Source organism: Gracilinanus agilis, chromosome 5, assembly GCF_016433145.1.
Source record: "Gracilinanus agilis isolate LMUSP501 chromosome 5, AgileGrace, whole genome shotgun sequence".
Taxonomy (NCBI): Eukaryota; Metazoa; Chordata; class Mammalia; order Didelphimorphia; family Didelphidae; genus Gracilinanus; species Gracilinanus agilis.
This window is the reverse complement of record NC_058134.1, coordinates 121,867,260-121,892,222: the sequence shown is the minus strand read 5'-3', so window position 1 is coordinate 121,892,222 and position 24,963 is coordinate 121,867,260. Positions and strand designations below refer to the sequence as shown.

The following is a 24,963-nucleotide window of genomic DNA, read 5'->3' as shown; positions in this document are numbered from 1 at the left end:
GTGGCGGCGGCGGGGGTGGGGGCCGTGGAGCGGGGCTGCTCAACCGCTTCGTGAAGCTCTGCGGGCCGCCGCACCTGCCAGGTGAGCCTCGGGCCGGGCCGGGGCTGCCGGAGGGCTCCGGGAGGGCGGGATTGTCCCCCCCACCCCCGCCCTCCTTCCGAGCTAGGGGCGTCAAAATTAACGGGCTCCACAAGATGCTGGCGTTTTGTTGCGTAGGGGAGGCCTTGGCATCCTGGGGAACTCTTACTTTTCCTTTCTTTTCAATTTTATTTCTCAGCTCCCTTCCTTCCCAGCTGGGTGGTCTTGGGATTAGATAGCATTGGCGCCTTGGTGGTGGGAAGTCAGTAAAGGACACTATATTAAGGAGAGGGAGAGAAGAGTATTCCAAGGAGTACTTCTTCTGGATGGGGATGTATTTATGAGGGTTAGATGTTTGGGACGAGAGAAAGGAAGACGAACAAAAAGGATTCAGAAGTTAGGAGAAAGGTTCTCCTTCCGTAGAGACTTCGAAAAGGGTCATGTACGGTAACTGGCATTTCAGAATGATCAACTATACCCTCTTGGGAGGGGTCGAAGGATCAGTGATGTTAGAGTTTGGAGAAGAGAAAGGAAACTTTATACTTACAGACCCACTTAAGATTTAGTCAAATTAGGCTAACATGCAGTGTAAATTATCCCCCCAAATAATCCACCAGCCCACCCAAACACGACATCTTCCGTTTCATTGAATTTAGCCTTTTACTTTTTAGGCTGAATTAAATCAGATTCTTTTTGCAGACACCTTAAAATGATATGATTCAGTGGAAGTAGAGATATTGGATGGAAATACTATCAAAGATTTAAAAAGATTTATTATTAGTTATTAAATATTGTATCACACAATACTATTTTAGCCTTTTTTCAGGATATCTTAATGCAGTGCAATAATCCCAGGCAAATCAATAATAAGGTTCTAGTTCTTGTTGAATTGAGCAAAAGTATGTGTGAATAAAGTTTAAAGGTGTTAATTGGTAGTTGAAGGCACTGTATTTTACAAATTTAATTACTAGCATTTTACAAATATGATGAAAATCAGTGATTTGCTACATTGTCATTTGAGTAGTTTACAAATTAAATGACTAATAACAGGAAATTTGGCAAGGTATTTTAAATCTTTTGTTTAAGTTTTAAAACAGGATAATTAACTGTAGTTTGATGTGTTGTAGGATTTAGAGATTGAGAATTATACAGCCTTCCTGTATCTATCTAACCCTAGTTTTTCTCCTGAACTCATGCATTTCCAGTTACCACTGAATATATCAAATTAAATCTCCAACTCAGCATATCTAAAACTGTTGTTCTTATCTATTCTCCCCCAAAACCATCTTCTTCCCTAACTTTGCTGTTTCTGGTAAGGACACCACTATCCTTCCAATCATCCAAATTTACTTTGCAATAATCCTTGATTTTGACTTTTCCTTATCTTGCATATCAAGTCAGTTTACAAATTTGTCATTTTTACTTTGTTGCATCCATCTCTTACTCACATAGTCATCTCATGCTGTAATTGTCTTCCTGCCAAGATTATTGCAATAGTTTCTTGTTGTCCCCTTGCCTCAAGTGGCTCCCCATTTCAATAATTCCTCAACACACCAAAGTGATTTTTCCTAAAATGCAATTTTGACCATTTCACTGCCCTACTTAGGAAATTGCCTTTTACCACTAGGATTGCATATAAACTGCTTTATTTAGTAGGTCCCAACCTACTTTGCCAATCTTATATGTTACTCCCTATACTGTGTTCTTCAGTCTAGCCAGTCAGCAACAGCAACAGTGGTGGTTCCCTCAAAGGTTTCAGGTGTTAGGGCTTGCAGAATGTGAAGTACCTTTGGCATAACTTATATTTGCTCCCCAAAGGTGAAGATAGGTAGGAACAGGGATAAAACTAAAGTCAGAAAAGACTTCCAAGTCTTCCTTGTTTCTGTTATGCACTTGGAGTTCACTTTTTACCCTTGGTAGTATCATTCCCCTTCTAGGCTTTCTACTAGGTTTTTTCCCCTGGCACTTTGGTTCTTTAACACTTTTGTAGTCAAAAGAGAAAAAGCTGAATTTTAGACTTGAACTCATTTAGGAGACATCCAGGTAGCTCAGTGGATAGATCATGAGCCTAGTCAGGAAGACCCGAGTTCAAATTCAGCCTCAAGCTCATATATTTAAGAGTTGGAAAAGACTAGAGATCATTTTATCCAGCTCCTCATTTTGCATTGTAATAGGCCTTGAATCAGAAAGACCTGACTTCAAATTTAGCCTCATATACTTAATAGCTGTGTGACTCTGGGCAGGTCACTTCTATTTATCTCAGTTTCCTTATCTGTAAAAATGATGATAATAATGGTATCTGCTTCTCTGCTTTGTTGTGAGGACCAAGTGAGATAATGTTTAAAAAGTGCTTATCCCAGTGCCTGTTATATAGCTGGTGCTATTATTAGCTGTTATAAACACCAATGTGTTAGAATTAATTTAGCTGTTTGTATTATAAATCTTTGGTTTCTCCTTATGGAACAGAAGGGAAGATTGCTGGTTTTTTGGGGTGTGGGACTAGTATTGAGGAGAGACTAAAGCCTTAATTTTTTAAAAGTTTTTTAAATTTTAAAGTATCAGCTATTTGTTATTTCTCCCCTCTTCTGATCCAAAAAGAAAGAAAAAAATAAATACAAAACATTTGTATCATGTACACTTAGTCATACAAATTTCCACAGTGGCCACATCCAAAAAAATGTATTTCTTATTTTAGGTTGCCAGCAGTCTTTATCATTAGTTGTTTAGAATCATGTTTATTGTTATAGTGATCAAAGTTAAGTCTTTTTAGAATTGTTTATTTCTGCAGTATTGATGTTATAGTATAAATTGTTCTGGTTCTGTTCACTTTCTGTAGCAATTCAAATAAGCCTTCTCAGGTGTCTCTAACACTGTCACTTCTTCATAGCACAATGTCATTCTGTTATGTTCATGACAGTAAATTTGCTCATCTGTTCTCAATTCTACATGCCCGTCCAGTCCTTTCCAGTCTTTTGTCACTATGAAAATGTTTTTCTAGAACAACCTTTTCCTCTTTCTTTGATCTCTTCAGGCTAGTTGTAACACTGGGTCAAAGGGAATACACAGTTTAGTAACTTTTTGGGACATAATTTCAAATTGCTTTCCATAATAACTAGACCAGTTAAAGGTTCCATGAGCAGTGCACCAATTGTACCTGTTTTTTTTCTCTTAGCCACCACTGACTGTCATATTCTTTTTTGGTCACATTTGCCTATCTGAGGAGTTTGAGATGGAACCTCAGAGTTGCTTAGAGAAATGTGCATTTCTCTAATTCTTAGTGATTTAGAACTTTTTAAAAAATATGGTTATTGATAGTATTTTTATTTTCTTTAGAACTTCCTTTTGATATCCTTAAGCCATTTATTTACTTCTTATAAATTGGCTCTTAATCTTATATATTTAATCAGTATCTTATGTAGCTAAGAAATGGGACCTTTATCATAGAAAGTTGCTGCAAAGATTTTTTTTCCTCTCAGTTCACTGGTTCCCTTCTAATTTTATTTTATTTTATGTTATGTTATTATTTTATTTTTAAAATTATAGGTTCCAAGCTAGAAGAGCTGTAAGGGCTAGGCATTGGGGGTTAAAGTGACTTGCCTAGGGTCACATAGCCAGATTTGAACCTAGGACCTCCTGTATCCAGATCTGACTATCCACTGAGCCACCTAACTTCCCTCCTGATTTTATTTATTTTTGAGTCATTTGTGCAAAAGAAATTTTTAATTTTATGCAATCAAAATGACCCGTTCTGTCTTCTGTGATCCTCTCTATCTTGTTTGTTCATAATTTCCTGCCTCTATTCACATATTTGAAAGATAATTTCTTCCTTCTTCCTCTAATACATCTATGGTATGACCTTTTATATCTATGTTATATATCCATTTGAAACTAAGCTTGGTATATAGTAGGAGATGTTGTTTCAAAGCTAATTTCTGCCAGACTGCTGTCCAGTTTTCATGAAGTAATGAGACCCTACCCTAGTAGCTGGAGTCTTTGTACCTAATTGAATACAAGTTTACTAGGTTCATTTGCTTCTGTATGTTGTATACCTCATTGCTTTCACTAATTGATTACGCTATTTTTTAATCAGCACCAAATTGTTTTGAGAATTATTTCTTTGTATTGAGTATATTTTAAGATCTGGTACTGCTAGGCTACTCTCCTTCCCACTTTTTCATTATTTCCTTTGAGATTCTTGATGTTTTTATTCCTACGAATGAATTTAGTTTTTTCTTTTTCTATAAAATAATTGTGCACCGAATAAGTAAATTAATTTAGGTACTATTGTCATTTTTATTAGAGAAATACGGAATACTTCATGAATTTGCATGTTAGTTTTGCACACTGGCCATTACTAATCTTCTGTATTCCAGTTTCAGTGAGCACAGCCTGGTGTTATTTCACTAAAATTAGCCACAGCTGGCCCTTATGGTGAATCTTAGTCTTTAAAAAAATTTTTTTTAAACCCTTACCTTCCGTCTTGGAGTCAATACAGTATATTGGCTCCAAGGCAGAAGAGTGGTAAGGGCTAGGCAATGAGGGTTAAGTGACTTGCCCAGGGTCACACAGCTAGGAAGTGTCTGAGGACAGATTTGAACCCAGTACCTCCCGCCTCTAGGCCTGTCTTTCAATCCAGCTGCCCCTTTAGTCATTTTTTTTTTCTTTTTTTTTTTGTTTTAATTTTTTTTTAACATTTATTAATATTCATTTTTAACATGGTTACATGATTCATGCTCCCCTTTCCCCTTCAACCCCCCCCCGCCCTTGGCCGATGCGCGTTTCCACTAGTTTTGTCATGTGTCCTTGAACAAGACCAATTTCCAAATTGTTGGTAGTTGCATTGGTTTAGTCATTTTTTTAAAGAGTATTTAGAGAGTAGTCTCTCATTTAGCCCCTCTTCCTTGCTCTCCCATTCTTCTTCCCCAAGATTAAGAAAAACTGGGAATCTAGAAGCTATCCTCAGATGTCAATTCTCTTTTCCAAATCTATAGCCTTCTGGTTTGAAATTTTTACCATAACCCTTTAGCACCCAGGAAACATGGCACTAGGAGTTGGGACAATAGAATTCAAGATTCAGGGACCTTTTAGGGGTATATGAAAGTACGTAGAAGACTGTTGAGCCTACCGAATTTTAGCCCTTAAGCTTGGGGGTAGGGTTGGGGACCCTGAGATCTAGGTGATTGATAAATAAAATCTGCTACATTGTTTGTGTGATTGACATTTATTTTAGATAGTGAAGAACTAATAAAGTGAAAACACTTAACTTTTGTGTAGCTTTCTACAAGTAATATTAGTCACTTGTGAAATGTTTTATCTTTTACATATAAATACCATAAATTATCATTCAGGAAATTATTTTCACTTAAGCATGTGAGATAAACATTTAAAATTTTTAATATTTTATTTTCCCAATTTAATGTAATAACAATTTTCAGTATTTTTCTGAAATTATAAGATCCAAATTTTCTTCCTCCCTCTATTCCCTCCCCCCTCCCTGAGATGGTAAGTAATTTGATCTGGGAGATAAACATTGTTTTATTTGAGTTCAGCCTTAAATTCTATTTAAATATGCTTAGGTTCACAGGTTCCTAGATTTAGAGCTGCAAGGGTTGTTAATTCAATACACTCTCTTTATTTTAAAGATCTTGAGAAAAGAGGCCCAGAGTGATTTGTGACTTTATCAGAGTACTAAAATGGGAGTGCTGGGATTCAATATCCAGTGTTCTTTCTAAATACACTATAATTTCCCCTCATAGTTTATTATTCTTGTAGCATGATTGTTGTCATAACTCAGCTCTTTTGTGTCTCTGAAATAAAATTTAGCTCACTAACCCTTTCCCTATTCTCCTTTAAGCAATCATGAAGGCTTTTTTAGGGATTCCAAAGAATACATGAAGACTTTTTTGGGTTTTTGGTTTTATTATTTTTTTATTTTTATTTTTAAACCCTTACCTTATGTCTTAGAATTAATACTGGGTATTGGTTTTAAGGCAGAAGAGCAGTAAGAGATAGGCAGTGGGGTTAAGTGACTTGCCCAGGAGGCCATATTTGAACCCAGTACCTCTGGGTCTGACTCTCAATCCACTGAGCCACCCAGCTGCCCCCAGGTTTTTGGTTTAAAAAATTTTTTTTTAAATTACAAAGGACAGAAGGCCCCAAACTACAAAACCAAGATACCCAGATGCAAATCTTAAGTCTATTGAAAAAACATTGGAAGGAGCAGCTGGGTAGCTCAGTGGATTGAGTCAGGCCTAGAGACAGGAAGTCCTAGGTTCAAATTTGGCCTCAGACACTTCCTAGCTGTGTGACCCTGGGCAAGTCACTTGACCCCCATTGCCCACCCTTACCACTCTTCCACCTAGGAGCCAATACACAGAAGTTAAGGGCTGAAAAAAGAACATTAAAAAACAAAACAAAAAATTGGAATCTAGGAGTCTTGCTCCCTAGGTTCTAGTTCTGGTTTTTGACACTAATTAGCTTATGTGGTCTTGGACAAGTCCTGGTCAGCAAGTATTTATTAAGGTTTTACTGTGTGCCAGGCACTATGGTAAACACTGAGGATATAGAGAAAGGCAAAAACAGTTTTTTCTCTTAGGGAGCTCATATAGAAAGATAAGAAAGGGCCCAAATTTTAAAGAGCTTTCAAAGTTAATAAGGAACCATTGGAAAGATGATTGGACCTCTGCTTGAGGAATATCACTGGTAGTTTGTGGGAGGATAGACTGGAGTGGAGAGACCTTCTCTAGACCTCATCTCTAAAATGAATGAATTGAGTTAGATATCAAAGGCTCTTCCTGATTATAAAAGTTTTTTATTACGTGACTTTTCTTGACTTCAGTCTTAAGAAGAGTCTTATGGAAGAGGAATTAACTTATTTGTCTGGCTTCAAAAGGCACACTACTAAGAACAGTGGGTTGAAATAGCAAATAATCCTTTAGGTTTGCTGTAAGGAAAATTTGCCCAATTATTAGAGGTTTACTTGGGAATTAGTGGGTTTTTCCCTCATTGGAGGTCATTAAGTTTTATTTTTATTTTTATTTTTATTTATTTTTTTAAACCCTTGTATTTTGGTGTGTTGTCTCATAGGTGGAAGAGTGGTAAGGGTGGGCAATGGGGGTCAAGTGACTTGCCCAGGGTCACACAGCTGGGAAGTGGCTGAGGCCGGATTTGAACCTAGGACCTCCTGTCTCTAGGCCTGACTCTCACTCCACTGAGCTACCCAGCTGCCCCCTATTAAGTTTTTCCTTTTGGTCTTTGTAGTCCCTTCTAGCTTCAAAATGGGGTGATTTTTCTCATTTCTGTACTATCTTTTCAATTTCCTAAACCTTTTTTAACAAGAATTCCTTAACCCCAAATTCTGGACTCTATTTAAAAAAACAACAACTATGCTATGAATTTTTTTAAGTTCTCCCTCCTGCTCCCACATGTTCATATTTTGTTCCACATATTGGTTCTCTTGTTCTTTTTCTTCCCATTAACAGTGAACTTTCTCTCCCTCCTACTTCCTCTCCCCCCTAGTAGTTAGTGGCTGACCATTTTATTTGCTTTTACAGACAGACCATGCAAGTTTCATTCCGTTTTGTCTTCTTGTTTCTTTATCTAGAAAAGTAATTAGGCATTTCCATCTTGTAATTTTATTTCATATAATACTACTTGAAATAGCTTTACACTGTAGAGATATAAAAAACTTTGTGGGGGGCAGCTGGGTAGCTCAGTGGAGTGAGAGTCAGGCCTGGAGACAGGAGGTCCTGGGTTCAAACCCGGCCTCAGCCACTTCCCAGCTGTGTGACCCTGGGCAAGTCACTTGACCCCCATTGCCCACCCTTACCACTCTTCCACCTATGAGACAATACACCGAAGTACAAGGGTTTAAAAACAAACAAACAAAAAAAAACCTTTGTGTATGATATTTTTTTTACATGCAGGGATTTGCTTATTATGCTTATGTCTTTCTAGTAGTTATAAACATTACTACCTTTCTTATTTTCTTTGAGGGGACCAGGCAGTGATCTTATTTAGATAAGAGTTAGTCTAATTTCCACCCTTGATCCAGTTTGGGGTAACTTAGCTTTTTGTCCTAAAGGGAAAAGTCTGGAAAGAGTTTTTAGAGTACAGAAAAAATTTATACTTTCAGTTGCATTAGAGTGGAAGTTTTAGAATATGTATGCTTACATAATTTTTACTAACAGTCCAATTTGAAGCATAATTTGTATTCTAGAATCTAATTTTGTATCTCCTAGTTGGTAGGAAAACGTCTTATTCTAGTTGCTAAAAATATGGATTTCTGTGTTTTGCTTTAATACAGTGAATGCAGCAAAATAATAAGATGACAAAGGTTTTTAGCAGTTTGCTAAGTGACACTAGAGTAGACAGAATTTCTTCAGATGAGGTAAAAAATGAAATGCAGTGAGTAGAGATACTGAGACCCAGTTTTCAAATATACTTGAGCCTAGTTGCTAGTGATTTAACCTTCTGAACAGATGCCAGAAGACCATGTAGATTAACAATGTTGTTTAGGATCAAGGGTGGTCCAAATTCATGGTAATTGAAATTTTATTCTGCTAGTCAGTTGACCATTAAATAGTTGAATTTCTTTAGTCATAACAATTACAGAACGGATGTTCTAAATCTATATACTCATTTCGATATAAGTATTGATACAACTCTCATCTGGAGAGCCTAGTTCCCATTATTCACTACAGCTACCATATTTTTGTGTACACTGCAACTAGATGGTTGTAAAGTTCATTAATTTCCTGTTCCCTACTGTGTCATTTGAAATTGTTATAAGCCCTGGAAGACTACAACTCCCAGGACTTTTTTGCTACAACTTTCCCAGACAACTCCCACAACTTTCCCAGAAAGTTTGGTGCCTTTTACAGCTCTAGATCCTGGAAACTCTGCTCGCTACCCTGAGACCCTGATCTCTCTCCGTGCCTTCTTCCCTTTCTTCCTACCTCCTAGTTTTCCCTAGACCTCCCCTTTCCTAATCTAAATAAAACCTAGCTATTCAAAACCCTAAAGTTGCTCTCTGATCATTTATTTGAGCCCCTGAAGGACTCTGGTCAATTTCCCCCTGCTGGGCCGCTCCCTTCCTTTCCCTTCCTTTCCCTTCCTTTCCCTTCCTTTCCCTTCCTTTCCCTTCCTCTCCCTTCTCTCCCTTCCTCTCCCTTTCTCTCCCTTCCTCTCCCTTCCTTTCCCTTCCTTTCCCTTCCTCTCTCGTTTCCCCCATTCTTCCAATCTTCCTACCTTCTTCCCTTCACTTTCACAACACGCTACCAAATATTACCATTATATTCCAGGAGTACTTATCATGAACTTCTGAGGCTCTCCTGAGGCTTTGAGTGCCCACATAATGTGATAAACTTCTTTTTGTTTCTACATGGAAATAGACTAGTGTCCTTAAGAACTTCTAGGCTTAATTCCATAGGAGTCAAGTTCAAGCCAGACTTGAAGATTCGACAGATATGCATGGCCTAAAATACAGTTTATTCCACTTATCTTGAAAGTGTGTTTCTTTAGAACATATTCCATACCTACATTATTCTCTTCTAGCTATTCAGCAACAGTCAGTTTCCTCTGTAATGCCCTAGGAGTAAGGCGTGCCCACAATAAGGAACCACCAGAGGCATCACCAAGAACATCACTGTAAACAGGAAGACAATCCAGGCTCTCCTTTCTCTGCCCTGTAGGAACCCAATGTTGGTAAAAAGCTGTTCTAATCCTGCTAAGATTATGCAATTGTTTTGGGTTGGGCCTGGCTCAGGTCAGTCTCTTAACAGTTTAGGCTCAAAATGGAAACATATTAAGACTGGGTAATTTGACAGCTAAAGGAGATTTATTTAGTCATAGCAGGAGAATGATTCCAACAAAAATAGGCATTGAGGACACCTCAGGTTGATTTGACTGAGTGAAGTTCCCTTACTTGCATTTCTCATCTTGTTCTACCAGTCAGACCTCTAAAAGCCTCTCCCTAGGTCCTCGAGGCTGCTTTGTACTCAGCCTGAGCCCTTCTTGAGGAAGGTCTTAATAACTTTTAAGGAAAAACTAGTTTAACTGGCAGAAGAGGAGGAGTTTATTGCTTTAACCCACACCTATGAAGTAGATGCTATAATTATCCACATTTCACAGATGAAAAAAATCAAAGTTGTTGCCATTGTGTCAGTTTTTGAATTTAGATCTTTCTGAATTCAAGACCAACATTCTATTTACTATGCTACCTAGCTGCCTTTGCCTTGTTTCTCATCATTATGTGCCTGATAGGTGAGGCAGATACAATTTCTATTGTTAAGTTTTTAAAGGAAAATTGAAACCAAGAATTTTCTACTATTGCAATGATATTATTCAGTAGCAACTTCTCACCCTTTCTTTGCTAAGGTGCATTATGCAAAGCATTAGAACCAGGTAATGGTTCCTTTAGTCTAAATTAAACTACTTAGAAAGTTGCAGTTTTATGCTGAGGGGGGTGAAAAAGGCTAAAGATTTTGGCTAGGGAATTAGCTTAGACCTTTTTTTCTAAAATGTCTGGTTATTCCTAGGACCTCTCTATACCTCCATTCTAGGGGGGAGGTGGAGATAAAAGAAAAAAATTCTAAGAATTATGCATAGTTGAACAAGACAAATTCCCATACTGAGTCCAAAAATATGCTTCATTCTGCACCTTGAGTTTATCACCTTTCTGTCTGTAGGTGATTTTATCCCCAGCCCTTTGGAAATGTGTTTCGTCATTGTATTGATCAGAGTTCCTAGGCCTTTCAAAGTTGCTTTTCTTTATAGTGTTGTGGTTATGGTATAAGTTGTTTTCTAGGTCTCATTCATTTTACATCAGTCTTCAGGTTTCTATGAAACTGACTCTTGTAATTTCTTACAGTATAATAATGCTCATGTGTCATCCTGGGTTTGGTGACATGCATCTGTAATCCCAGCTATTGGAAATGCTGAAGCTGGTAGATTATTTGAGTTTGCAATAGGCCTAAAACTGATTGGGTGTCCAAGTTTGGCATCAATATGTCCTGCACCTGAGAGCAGGTTTTCATGATAATCAACAGTGAGGTGGAATCCTCGAGGGCAGCCATAAATTAATATACTGTGTTATTCAAAGATAGACACCTCCTTAGTTTCCCATTTTTGGCTACTATAAAAAGATGTATCTTAAGTATTTTTGTACATATTGGTCCTTTCCCTTTGAAAGCAATCTCTTTGGGGTTGTGTGCTTATCTTTCTGCTTTCTCTCCAACATAGATTATTCTCATATTTTGTTAACTTTGCCAGTTCTTTTTTTTTTTTCTCCTAAACCCTTACCTTCCGCCTTGGCTCCAAGGCAGAAGAGTGGTAAGGGTAGGCAATGGGGGGGTCAAGTGACTTGCCCAGGGTCACACAGGTGGGAAGTGACTGAGGCCAGATTTGAACCTAGGACCCTGTCTCTAGGCCTGGCTCTCAATCCACTGAGCTAATCAGCTGCCCCTGCCAGTTCTTTTTGAGAATTGTTCATTTATATCCTGTGCCTGCTTAACCATTAGGGAAAATCTTCCTTTGACTTTTAGTGTTTCAATTCAACAGATATTTAAGAGATGTGGGGGAAAGATATAAGCGTGTAATGATGTCCACACAATCGGACATATGTGTAGATTTAGCTTAACTTTTTTTCTTGTTACAATAGAGGACTCATTGGTTGTGGTAATAAGGTATATCAGAAATGATGGTTGGTTCTAAGGCAGAAGAGTGGGAAGGGCTAGGCAGTATTGGTACCTTGTTAGAGATACTAAATCTGGAGGTTAATGTCATCATTTTTATTACATTGCTGTGACTTTTCCTCCAGTTATTTATTTTCTAAATGAGTGTCTTATGATTGTAAAAGTCTTGAGTTTCTTGTTAGATTGGCTCCTAGATATTAATACAGTTTGTAATAGTTTTAAATTTTACTGTTATCCTGGCTATATTGCTATAGCCTAGTCTCCCTAATTGGAAGCTGGGCTGAAGAATGTATTTGCCTCAGGATGGGTGGAGTAGCAGAGATCTGGGAAGCAAGCTGCTTCTCTGGATTTGTTCCTCCATCTCATGGTCTTATACCTCAACCTGGGGGCCTGTCTTCCTGTACCACAATGTCCCTGACCTCTGCTCACTGTCACCTGGTGTTGAAGTGTGGTTATAGACTTTGAAAGGTGGGTATAGGACTATACTTTCTGAAGGAGAGTCTGCTTTCTCCCAGTTCAGCTAGTTGAGATGGGATTCTGAGGTCTTTCTACTTGCTTGGATAGCTGCTCCCCAGCTGGACCTATTCTTCTTTTGCTGATAGGGCCATCCCATAAAACAGAACCTTGTATCACAAGGTTTCCTCCCTATTCTCCCCACAAACTGAATTTGCCTAGGTTACCAGATTTGCTAGTTATAGCTCTGATTGGAAGCAGGACTCTGGTACCAACAAAATGTTAGTGTCAGTGAACATATGGTATAGAACAGCTTATTGCTAGTTATGGTATATATCATCTGTTAAATATTTTGACTGTAGAACTATGTTCATTGGAACCTGTTCACTTCTAGCCTGTATTTTTTTGGAAAGAGGTACAGCTGAATTAATTAATTACGAGTTGAATTAGCTAATTGAACATGGCAGCATGCTTTAAGAGAGAGAAACTTCCTGTAGAATAGTATCTAAACTCCCAAAATATTTCCATTGAAGTTTATCATCCAAAGATGATACTGCATTTCTCCATTTTTTAAAAGAGACTGGAGAGGGGCAGCTGGGTAGCTCAGTGGATTGAGAGCCAGGCCTAGAGATGGGAGGTCCTAGGTTCAAATCCGGCCTCAGCCACTTCCCAGCTGTGTGACCCTGGGCAAGTCACTTGACCCCCATTGCCTGCCCTTACCACTCTTCCACCTATAAGTCAATACACAGAAGTTAAGGGTTTAAAAAAAAAAAAAAAAAGAGACTGGAGAGAAAAGTAAATTTCTTAACCTGATGGTGAATCTGCAGATAAGTCTGGTGGACCAATGGAATATTAATTTATGTGACCTAGTCTATATATTAGCAAATATTTAAGGAACTCATTAATAACCAGCTATCTATGCTTTCAGCCATCTTCAGAGATGTAGAATATATTCTTAGTAATGATTTCTGAGGGGGATTTTCCCAGGGAGTAAATTTTCTTTAGGGAAGATATAGAAGTTCTATAGGAACTATAGGAATATGAATGCTACTGTTTTTTTAAAGTAAGAAAACATTATTATGATTTTAAAGGCTATTGTAAAATAATTTTTTTCATAAAAAATTCATATTTTTGAGCACTTTGGAAAATGAAATGACTCTTAATCTTAGATGTTTGTTTTAGTACCCTCAAAGATTTTTTCATGTTAGACTTATTAGGGTGTTTAAAGCAGATTTCTTCTCAAACAGCATCTTCTGCTTCTGGCTACATTTATTTTAGGGGCCAAAACTGAAGCATTTTATATAGTTAAGCATGTTCAATTTTTATCTTTTGTCTTAATTATTCCTTTCTCTTTATATCTGTAATTATGTAAAGCATCTTTTTTCTAATTTTGTTATGAAGTGACTTTTCCTAATTAAATAATTTATCTGTTTAGAATTTATTGGAATAGAAGGTATAAGATGCTATTTTTTTTTTATTAGACTGCTTTTTAGTTTTCTTAGCAAATCTTGTTGAATAGAATCCCTTTCCTGAATATAGTTTGTTTTTGAACATTAGATTGCTTTGTGCACTTGTTTGTAGTTCTTGCTTAGTTTATTCTTGTTTTATTTTTCTATTTTAATGCCCATTATCAGATTTTAGAATTGCTACTTTATAGTGTACATAGCCTACCTCTAACCTAGGTATTCTACCTTTAAAAATCCCTTGATAGCCTTTCTCTTTTATTTTCTCCAAATGAATTTTGTCTAATTCCAAAAACTAGTCCTTTGGTAATTTTTCTCTAAATATACTGAATAGTTAGGGAAATACTGTAATTTTCACTTATTGCCACAGCGTAGTCATGGACTCTGATTAAATTTACTTAGGTCTTTTGTTTCTATAAAAATTATTTTCTAGGTATATTCATAAATAGTGTTTCTTAGTCTTGATAGATGCTGCATTTAAAAAAAATGAATTTCTGCTTTTATCATATTGCCAAAATTTCCCTGTGTGTCCTCCTCCCCTCTCTTATCATTATATATATTATATATAATATTATTATTATTTGATAAGAGAGATATCCCTTATAACAAATACTTTTTTTTAAAGAACAAAAAATTAGGGGGCAGCTGGGTGACTCAGTGGATTGAGAAGCAGGCCTAAAGATGGAAGGTTCTAGGTTTATATCTGGCCTCAGACACTTCCTAGTTGTGTGACCCTGGGCAAGTTACCTAACCCCCATTGCTTAGCCCACTCTTCTCCCTTGGAACCAATACACAGTATTGACTCCAAGATAGAAGGTAAGGGTTTAAAAAAAAATAAAATAAAGAACAAAAAATTAGCAAAACTGGTTAACGTTGAACAAATCTGAAAATATATGAAATGTTTCACACCAGAGATCTCCCACTTCTGCAGAGGAATGGAAGGAAGTATTTTTCTTATATGTCTTTGTTTGCATTATACTTCTTTGTAATTTCTCAGCATTCACTTTTAATTATTTTATAGTTCTTTCCATTTACATGATCTTACTTTTCAGTGTGTAGATTGTTTTCTTGGCTCTACTTACCTCATTTTCTATCAATTTACATAAGTCTTTTCTTGTTTTTCTGCATTCATTTCTTACAGCCCAGTAATATTCCATTACATGTTTATATCAAAATTTGTGAAGTCATTTACCAGTTGAAGGGTGTCAATTTGTTTTCAGTTCTTTTGTTTTTTTAACCACAAAAACTGCTGCTATGAATATTTTTGGTAAATGGAGACTTTCTTTATATAAAGACCTGATCCTCTTTGGGGTATAGGACTAGTAATGCAATCTCAAGGTCAAAGGATATGGACATTTTAGTAATTTTATTTGAATAAACAAATTGCTTTCCACAATAATTGTTCTGACAGTGTTCCACCAATAATATACTGTTGTGTCTATCTTCCTTCAATTGCTCCAACATTGACCTTTCCCATCCCATCTTATTCTTTTTGCTAATTTCCTGGATATGAGGTTGAATTTCAGAATTGTTTTCATTTGCATTTGGAACATTCTTTCATATGGTTAATAGTTTGTAATTCTTCTTTTGAGAACTATTTCTTCATATCTATTGGCCACTTACCTATTGGGGTGAATAATTTTTGATATAGTATCTTTTAGTTTCATATTTGTCTTATATCTTGAATACTAAATCTCATTTGAGAAATTTGATAGCAATTTTTTTCACATTTGTCTGCTTCTCCTCTTAGATGCATTAATTTTGTTTGTATGGAAGCTTTTCAATTTCACGTAATCAAAATTTTATATTTTACCTTTTGTAATTACCTCTCTATTGTTTGATTTAGGATACATTTCTTACTCAAAGCTGACAGGTATATGATATGTTTCTTTTCTGACTTTTAAAAATGATATGGCCTTTAATATTCAGGTCATAGATCTATTTCAGATTTATCTTAGGATATATTTAAAATGCTGATCTAAACTAGGGGTTCTTAACCTAGGATCTTTGAAACTTTAAAAAAAAAAAATCTTGATAACTATTAAGATATAATCGACACATTTGGAGAGAGAAAGAAAGGAGAACTTCTGGGAATAGATTTGTCTTAAAGTAGAATAAGGAAAAGTACCTGAAGAAAAAAAAGTCCTGTATAGAGAATTTAAAAAATCCAAATTACAAAAAAAGCAATGTTAGAGAAGAATGGAGGAAAATATAAACCTAATGCATGAATTTAAATGTGTAGCATAAAAGAAATGATTGAATGAAAAAACAAAATCCTACAATGTGTTTATTACAAAAATATACCTTAGAAGCAAAGACATAAATGAATAGGCTTAACAGTTTTATTGTGCATCAGCTATGTCTAATAAAGAAAAAATTACAGTCATGGTATTAGACAATGCAGAAACAGACATTCATAGAGATTATCAAGGTAAATACATTACTCTGACAAGTAATACCAATCATTCTTGAAAGATGAAACAATATCATATGCCTTTTATGAGATATATAGCCCTAACAAAATCAGGGAAAGATAAAGCAAAGAACCATAGAACAGTATCAAATTACTATTAAGTCAAAAATTTTAAATGAAATCCTATCACAGACTATAAGAAATTATTCATATGACAAAGTTAGATATATATGCAGAGATTCAGAGATGGTTCAGCATTAGAAAAAGTCAACAAAATCACATTAAAAACAAAAGCATTCCAAACATATGGTTATTTCAAAAGAAACTTTTGCAAAGTTTCAAAACTCATATATACTATTTAAAAAAAAAAACAAACCTAAAAACTGTAGGCATAAAATAATTTTTAAAAATATTACAAAATGGGGGCAGCTGGGTAGCTTAGTGGAGTGAGAGTCAGGCCTAGAGACGGGAGGTCCTAGGTTCAAACCCGGCCTCAGCCATTTCCCAGCTGTGTGACCCTGGGCAAGTCACTTGACCCCCATTGCCCACTCTTACCAATCTTCCACCTATGAGATAATACACCGAAAAGTACAAGGGTTAAAAAAAAATATATATTACAAAATGGATCAGTCTGAACTCTAAAATAAGCATCATATATGCAGTAGGCTTTTTAAAGAAACTTTCCTGATATATGCAGGAGTAAACCAAGAGAATCTACTCTTACTACTATTATTTGATAGAGTTCTAGAAATACTAGCAATAACAATAAAATAAGAAAGTGAAACTAAATATGTAAAGATAAATAAAGAGGAGATAAAATTACCCTTGTTTGCTGATGACAGTGGTTTACATGGTTGACAATCCTGGGGAATCGGTGACAATACTAATTGAGAAGATAGCTCCAACAGGTTTGACATGAGCCCTCCAAAACCAGTAACATTAATGTATAGTAATAAATTTAAGGGTTAATAATAGAAAGGAAAATTATATTCAAATAGAAAGGAAAATTATATTCAAATAGAAAGGAAAATTATATTCAAAATAATTACAAAATACATAGAATATTTTGGGGATCTGTCTACAAAAGCATGCAATATAAAGATCCAGTTACAAAGTGCTCCTTTTAAAGAGCTAGAGAAACATTCAGAGCTCATGGCTCTGTTGTGCTAATATAATAAAAATGACAGTAATACTATAAGTTAATTTATTATTTTAATTCCATGATGATCAGTCTATTAATGGAGTACTTTATTGATCTTGATAAAATAATAAAATTAATTTTGAGTAAAACATGCTCTAAATTATTGAGGGAAATATGAGAAAAAGTAGGAAGGAAGAGGGAATGACAAACTATTATTAAGTACCAGACATCAAAAACATTTGGTATTGGTTAAAAAATAGAGAAGTAGATTATTGGAACAGAATAGATGAGGAGAATCAGAAACAGTGAAACTCAGTAACCCATTGTTTGATAAACTCCAAAACATAACTGAAAGAACATAATAGTTTCTTAATGTATATATACATGATTGATTTTTAAATATGCCTTTGCTTTAAAAAAAACTCCCTTAAATATGGATACTCTGGTCCTTCTATTTCCTATTTATCTTTATGGTCAATCTGAGAGGGGTTTTTGTTTGTCTTAATATATTTTGTAGTATACTTGTATGGGTAAATTTTGATCATGAAGTTTCTGCATTTACATGTGCTTAAGCCAGTAACAACCATGGGCGAATTTCTGAATGTAGTTTTTATCAATTTGAAAAGAGAACTAGTGTATTAAGAAATTGCAATATGGTAAGCATTTAAAAAACTTGTGGGCATAGGCTAGAATTTGAGGAATAGAATTGTTCAATCCAGATTAAGAAGTGGGAATGTAGCTCTAGGAAAATAAAAACAAAAACAACCATGCCTGGTTCTTTTAATTTTGCATATAAAACTAATATTCTCTTTTAAAGGGAGATATGCTTTTACCTATATACTAAAATATATGGATTGTGCAAAATCATTTTTTATTTTTGAGATACTTATTCCTTAATCTTCATGCCCATTTAAACAACAAGGAATAAAAGTATAGTAGAGAGTAGTCTTAATTAACCTTTTTTAAAAGAGGGCTGTATTTCCAGTTATTTTTTTTAACTGTTTTTTGCTTATGTGGCATTTAATCTACACCCTAGGCACCCTGTGAATTTTGCCACAAGGTGGCAACCTGTGATTACTCAACATGCAGAATTTGCTCATGTAAATAGGACTGGAAAACATAAGAATAGATTCATTAGTTTACAATTGGGTAATTGTTGAAAACACTAATTAATGATTAAGGGTTAGCTTCTTTTCACTTGTTCAGTGTTAATTGTTTAGCATGTCCTCCAATATCAAGTTGTTTTTTGTTTTCCTGTCTTTTCTGTTTTTATAACTGTAATAACTGTATTACTTATCATTTGTTATATATGTGACTCATTGCTGGTAATTGTGGTAACAGGTAAGAAGAAAATACGATGGGACGCTGTTAGGAGATGCTTCACTCAGTCCTGTCCCATCCTAAGGATCCCTAAAAGGTTTTTGAGAGGTGGGTGATAATTAGCAAGAGATCTATACTTCATGTGGGTTCAAGGGAATCTTGAATTTTATAAACTTAAACCAATGACTACTTCATGCTGGTATATTAAGCACAAAATAGGTGGGGGAGAAAGTCTAGAATTTACTTGATTTTTCAGTTTGTAAAACAGCATTTCATATTTTCTTATTTTCAAAAAGTAGTAACTAAAGTATATTTTGGGTGGGGGTGGTTAGAATGATTTAATGTGTTTTAGAGAACAAAAGAAACTTATATTCACTTAGAAACTTTTACTTTTTTGAACTGATCAAAAAAGCTTTTGAAATGGTTTTGAAAAAGTATAAATTACAGTCACAGGGAAATAGATGGGATTATTTTTTGTGTATTGTCTTCTCTCTCTTTGTCTCTTCCTTTTCCTTCCTCCTTGCTTCCTTCCTTTCTTCCCTCCCTTCCTTTTCCCAGGTTTCAGTAGAGGAATACATGTAAATGGACATGCAACTGTCACTAGTTTGGTGGATTTTTTTCCCCATTGAATATTATTAGAAATAGCAGAAAAGGGGTTAAAAAAAATCAATGTTAGATTTTTTTACATGAACCTAAAAAAGATTTTAAAATTCTGATTGTCAAAGGAGTTGTTTCTTTTTGTAATAATAATAAATATGCCTTAAGCATATTACCTAGTTTATCCTCACAATGATCTTGGGAGGTCAACCCTGTTTTTTTATAGATGAGGAAAATGAGGCAGAGAGAGCTTAAGTGATTTGCCCCTGACCACATCACTAGTAAGTTATGTCTGTCGCCAGATTTAAATGCAAGCCCTGTCTCCTGTTCACTGTACCTCTTAGTTTTTCTCTTTTGATATGTAAATGATACTTATCTTTTTACTTCACTAATTTTACTATAAAGAAATGAAAACTGGAAACAACTATAGCTCATATAAAGAACTTTTTACATTATAAGGCTAACTTAATTTATCAAAATAGATGCTATAAAGTCCTTTGTTTTGGCTTTTATACATCAGAAAACCCCTCCAACTCTTAAATAGAGCCTCTTTATTCTTAGAGTTCTAGCTAGCTTGGTTATTACATTTCTCAGCTTCCAATAGATTTAAGGTACAAAGGACTGGGTAATGTATTGTACGTAGTAGAAAGAGTATTGAATTTTGAGTCAGAAGACCTGGTTTTGAATTCAAGTTCTGCTACTGACAGGCAGACTAACATTTCAGCTCTTCAGTGTCCCTTTCTTCTCTTCCATAAAATGAAGTTGGAGACTTGGTGATCTGTGGATCAAGGGAAAGTCTCTGAACTCTTAGATCCTATGACTGTTTCTAGAGTTAAGCACATTTATCATAGTACTTAATGACCTGATAGTGAGTGGAAGAGACTAGGAAAACTTAAACAAACAAAAACAAACAAAACAAAAAACTAGACCCAAGAACTTTTTTAAAAAAAGAAAGAAACTCTAGGTGGTTGTATGGGCCCACTTAATGTAAGGATAGATAGCTCCAACTATTTCAGTTATCAGTAATGGAACATAGTACAGCATTTTTACTGTTCATTGTGATATTCCTAATTCATTAAGAAAAATACCAAATTCTTATGGAAGTATCTTAAAGTGATCCCAAATAATTGTGAATATGAACAACACAGTTTGTCAACTCAAATAACAAATGACCCAAGTATAAGTATAAAGGCTACAGCATATTTCAAACAATGACTTCATGTTTAGGAAGTAGCATAAAATATATCACCTAGGATGTGATTAAGTAGAAGACATAGAAGAAAAAAGTATCCTTATGTGTAAGGAGACTTTTATCACTCAACCCTATGGACTACCTTTAACTTCTGTAAAAATTCTTCTCTTTTTCTACTTGTCTTTCCTATAAAAGAATGAAGTTAAATATTGCATATGATTTGAATCTAGTTCCTAGGAACCCAACTTACTGACAAACCTGGTCCAAACTTTCCTTCTCTCCAGGTTTCTTGTGTTCAGAGTTAGAAAATGCCTTACATACATATGGCTATTCTCCTTTCCTTCTACATGGCCTCACAGTTTATAAACCTTTTCAATTTCTCTGGTCTGTGCAAATTTACCTGTAGGGGAGTCATATCTTTGATCTTACTATTACCCCAAATTTTACCACCTCCATGACCTTTCTGTTAATGTCCTAATGTTACATTATTCCCTTTGCTTTGCTTCACTGGGACTGCTACTTTCTTTTTTCTTCTTTATCACTTCTCCTCTGGCTACTTTCTTCCCTTCACAATAATAACCTAAACATTAACAAGCATTTATTAAGCACCTGCTAGTGTTGGGTATTGGGGAAGAAAAGCCAAAAGTGAATCAGTGAAATATCTTATTCACAAGTAAGTATAGGAGATTTTTATACACACATACACACACACATTGAAAAAAAGTTGCAAATGAATTGATTCTTGGGGGGCAGTGATAGAGATGTAAGGGTTAAAATAGGGGTTTTGACAAAATAAGAGAGTAGCTTTTAATAATTTAAATTTTAATGAGACTATAGTAGAGTTGTAAATTAATATTAAAACTTAAGCCAGAGAAAAGAAAACTTCTGGCAGCTTTTAACAATTTAGTTTAATTATAATAAATGGTAAATGAATATAGTAAAGGAGAGAAACATAGAAATATACCTTTTACCATATAAGTATACCTAAAATTCCTAATATTACCTCTGTCTTCTGAGGACAGTTTTTTGTGCCTGGCACAACCCAGGCCTAATCTAACCTACTCTATCTATAAATTATCCATTAACTCCCTAACTCCCTAAAATAATGGCTAGCCACCACTCACTCACTCTTTCAATCAGTTTTCTATATCAGCCCAACTGTCACTAGCCAACTGACAGCAGATCCTTGCCTCAGAGACAGACCTCCTGCTCTCTGGAGATTCCAGAGGCAAAAAGCCCTCTCAGTAAGCTCAGGCCCACCTTTATGTACCAGCAACTAAACGCCAACCCACACTACTAGCAACCAACCCCCAACCGCCAACTTACGTCCAGCAGCCAACTTCCCCGCAACTGCCAGCCTTACCTCACCAAACTGATTCCTAACTGTCAGCAACTGCCAGACTGCAACTGACACTTGCTCAGCAGGGGGCTTCCCAGTTCCTACTTCCTGCCACTGTGGGCTGGTAAATCCCTATACATCTCTATGGTAAGAGGACCTCCAGGTCTCCTGTTAAATTAAAGAAATTAAAGAATTCGTTTTTACAGAGAGAACATTTTAGGCATGAAGGACATTTTGTTTAAAGTCACCATGGCAAGATATGGAATGTAAGGTACACTATGAAAGCAGATCAGTTACTCTGGAGTGAGTTGGTGTAGATTAGGGGGTAGTGTTTATTCATTCTTGAAAGATAAAATAGAGCTAAAATGTGAAGGGTTTTAAAAAGAGAAACTCTTCTTGCATTTAAACCTAAAGGCAGCATAGACTCAACTGGATTTTCTTTTTTGAACAATTGTATCTGTGTCAACTTGCCAGTTATGTGGAGGATGAATTAGAGAGGACTCCCCTGGGTGACCAATGAATGAACAAAAAAGTACTAATTATTAAAGTAGGTCAGATGAGAGATGATAGCAATCTGAATTAGGACATTTGTGGTGGGAGTAGAGGGAAGAGAATGGGTATTACAGATGTTTATAGTTGGAATAGACAAGACTGATTGAATATGAGGGGAATAATGAGAGTTAGAGATCAAGAGTAATTCCTACGTTTTGAACCTGAATGACTTGAAGAATGATTATTGCCCTTCACAGAAACCAGTTCAGTTTGTGCACTGCTTTCCTTCCTTAATTCTTTGACCCTCTTTTTTCATTCTTCCAGACTTCCTTTTCCTCAACATCCTTCTTGCATTTTTCTATTCCTTTTCATGCAATTGTTCCTTCTATATCTACTACATATTAATGTCATTTAGCATTAGCTAGACCTTCTACCAAAAGGCAATCATCATCTTCCCTTTTTGACTCTTAGCATGTTTCTTTCAGTAGCTATCCTAAACTTCTTCAGCTACCAACAGCAACACCAGCCTTCTCCCCCATATCAGCAGGTAGACCTTGTCTCCCATCTTATTGAGAATATCATTCATTCATTATGAGTGCCTTCCTCTTCTCTATACACCTCAGCATTTTTCTGTATCTTCACTTATCTTCTCTTCCTTTGTTTTAGTCACTGAGGGAAGAGATGACCCCTTTACTTTCAAGGCTAGGCCCTTCTATTTGTACCCTTGATTATATTTATCCTTCTCTCTCTTTTTAAACCTTTACCTTCCATCTTAGAATCAATACTATGTATTGATTCTAAGGCAGAAGAGTGGTAAGGACTAGGTAGTGGGGTCTAAGTGACTTGCCTGGGGTCCCAAAGCTAGGAAGTATCTGAGGCCAGATTTGAACCTAGGGCCACTCATCTCTAGGCCTGGCTCTCAATCCACTGAGCTACCCAACTGTCCCCTTAACCCTTCTCTTTTAGGAGTATGTTTTATGTTGCTTTCTTCCTTTAAAAAAATTAATCTTAAGTGGTACCTTTTGTTTTCTTATCATCAGAATTTCTTCCAGTATTCCTCTCTGCCCAGAGCCATTTCATATAATGCAAAAAGCTATTCTTCTCCCTTTATTTTTAAAAGATATTTTATTTTTCCAATTACATGTAATAACAGTTTCCACATAGGTTTTCTTAAGTTATAAGAACCAAACTGTCTCCTTCCCTTCCCCTTGTGGAGACAATAAGCAATTTCATCTGAGTTAAACCATATATTATCATGCAAAACATGGCCATATTGTTCATTGTTGTAAGAGAATATTCCTATTAAACCAAAACCTCCAAAATAAAAACACAAATAAACTAAAGTAAAAAACAGTATGCTTTGATCTGCATTCTGACTTCAACAGTTCTTTCTCTGGAGCTGGATGGCATTTTTTGTCTTAAGTTCTTCAAAATTGTTCTGGATCATTGTATTTCTGAAAGAGGTCAAGACTAAATGGGAAGGGACCTGTTTGTACAAAAATATTTCTAGCTGCTCTTTTTGTGGTGGCAAAGAATTAGAAACTAAAGGGATGACCCTCAATTGGGAAATGGCTGAACAAAGTGTAGTATATGATGGTAATGGAATACTATTCTCTAAGGAATGATAAACAGGATGATTTCATAAAGAGCTGGAAAAACCTATATGAACTGATGCAGAGTGAAACAAGCAGAATCAAGAAAACACAGTAACTGAAATATTGTGGAATGATCAAATGTGATAGACTGGGCTACTAACAACAATGCAGTGATCCAGGACAATTCTAAGGGACTTATGAAAAAGAATGCTATTTGGTGGCAGCTGGGTGGCTCAGTGGATTGAGAACCAGGTGTAGAGATGGGAGGTTCTAGGTTTAAATCTGGCCTCAGACACTTCTTAGCTGTGTGACCCTGGGTAAGTCACTTAACCCCCCTTGCCTAGCCCTTACCACTCTTCTGCCTTGGAGCCAATACAAAGTATTGACTCCAAGATGGAAGGTAAGGGTTTAAAAAAAAAAAAAAAAAGAATGTTATCTACCTTGAGAGAAAGGACTGTTGGAGTAGGAATGCAGATGAAAACATGATTTATCACTTGTTTATTTGGGCATATATTTTGGTGCTTTGATTTTGTAATATTACTCACACTTACAAAAATGAACAATATGGAAATAACAACAAAAAGAAAGTAACCAAGTCTTTCACATTTGATCATCCCACAATATTGCTGTTAACGTATACAGCATTTTCCTGGATTTGTTATTTCACTCTGCATAAATTCATGTAGAACTTCCCAGCTGCAAAAAGCTTTTTTTTTTTTTTTAAGAAGAAAGAAAAATAGGAAGAGGAAAAACCCAGCAAAACCTTGATCATCAAAAAATATGAAAACATATGTAATATTCTCTGTGGACTTCTGAACTTTGTAAAGTTGTGGGGAAAGGGTCTTCTTTGAAGCCTTGCTATGTAATTTTGTAATATAATTTCTTTACTCTGCATCAGTTCACTTAAATCTTTCCTTGCTTTTCTGTAGCCATCATTCATTATTTTTTTCAGCCCAGTAATATCCCATTATATTTATGTCACAAATTGAATAGCCATTCCTCAATCAAAGGTGGGGGGAACTACTTCATTTCTATTTTATGATAAATTTAAATGTTGCTATAAATATCTTGGTGGATTTGTCTATTATTTTCATTCTTTTCCTGTGGGCTTTTTCCATGTTGACTTTAAACATACCCAGGTTTCCCTCATTTTTAAAAATCCTTCATTTAACACTGCCAACCTTGAA

General features: G+C 35.7%; 1 protein-coding gene across 1 annotated transcript in view; it reads left to right on the top strand.

Annotated features, from left to right (window-relative positions):
• KLHDC10 (kelch domain containing 10) overlaps positions 1-24,963 on the top strand; it is a 91,482-nt gene that overhangs the window by 27,158 nt on the left and 39,361 nt on the right. Inside the window, exons 3-4 of the mRNA XM_044679019.1 lie at positions 1-81; positions 18,583-18,669. Coding sequence (XP_044534954.1) covers positions 1-81; positions 18,583-18,669 — 168 coding nt within the window. The remainder of the gene's footprint in view (positions 82-18,582; positions 18,670-24,963) is intronic.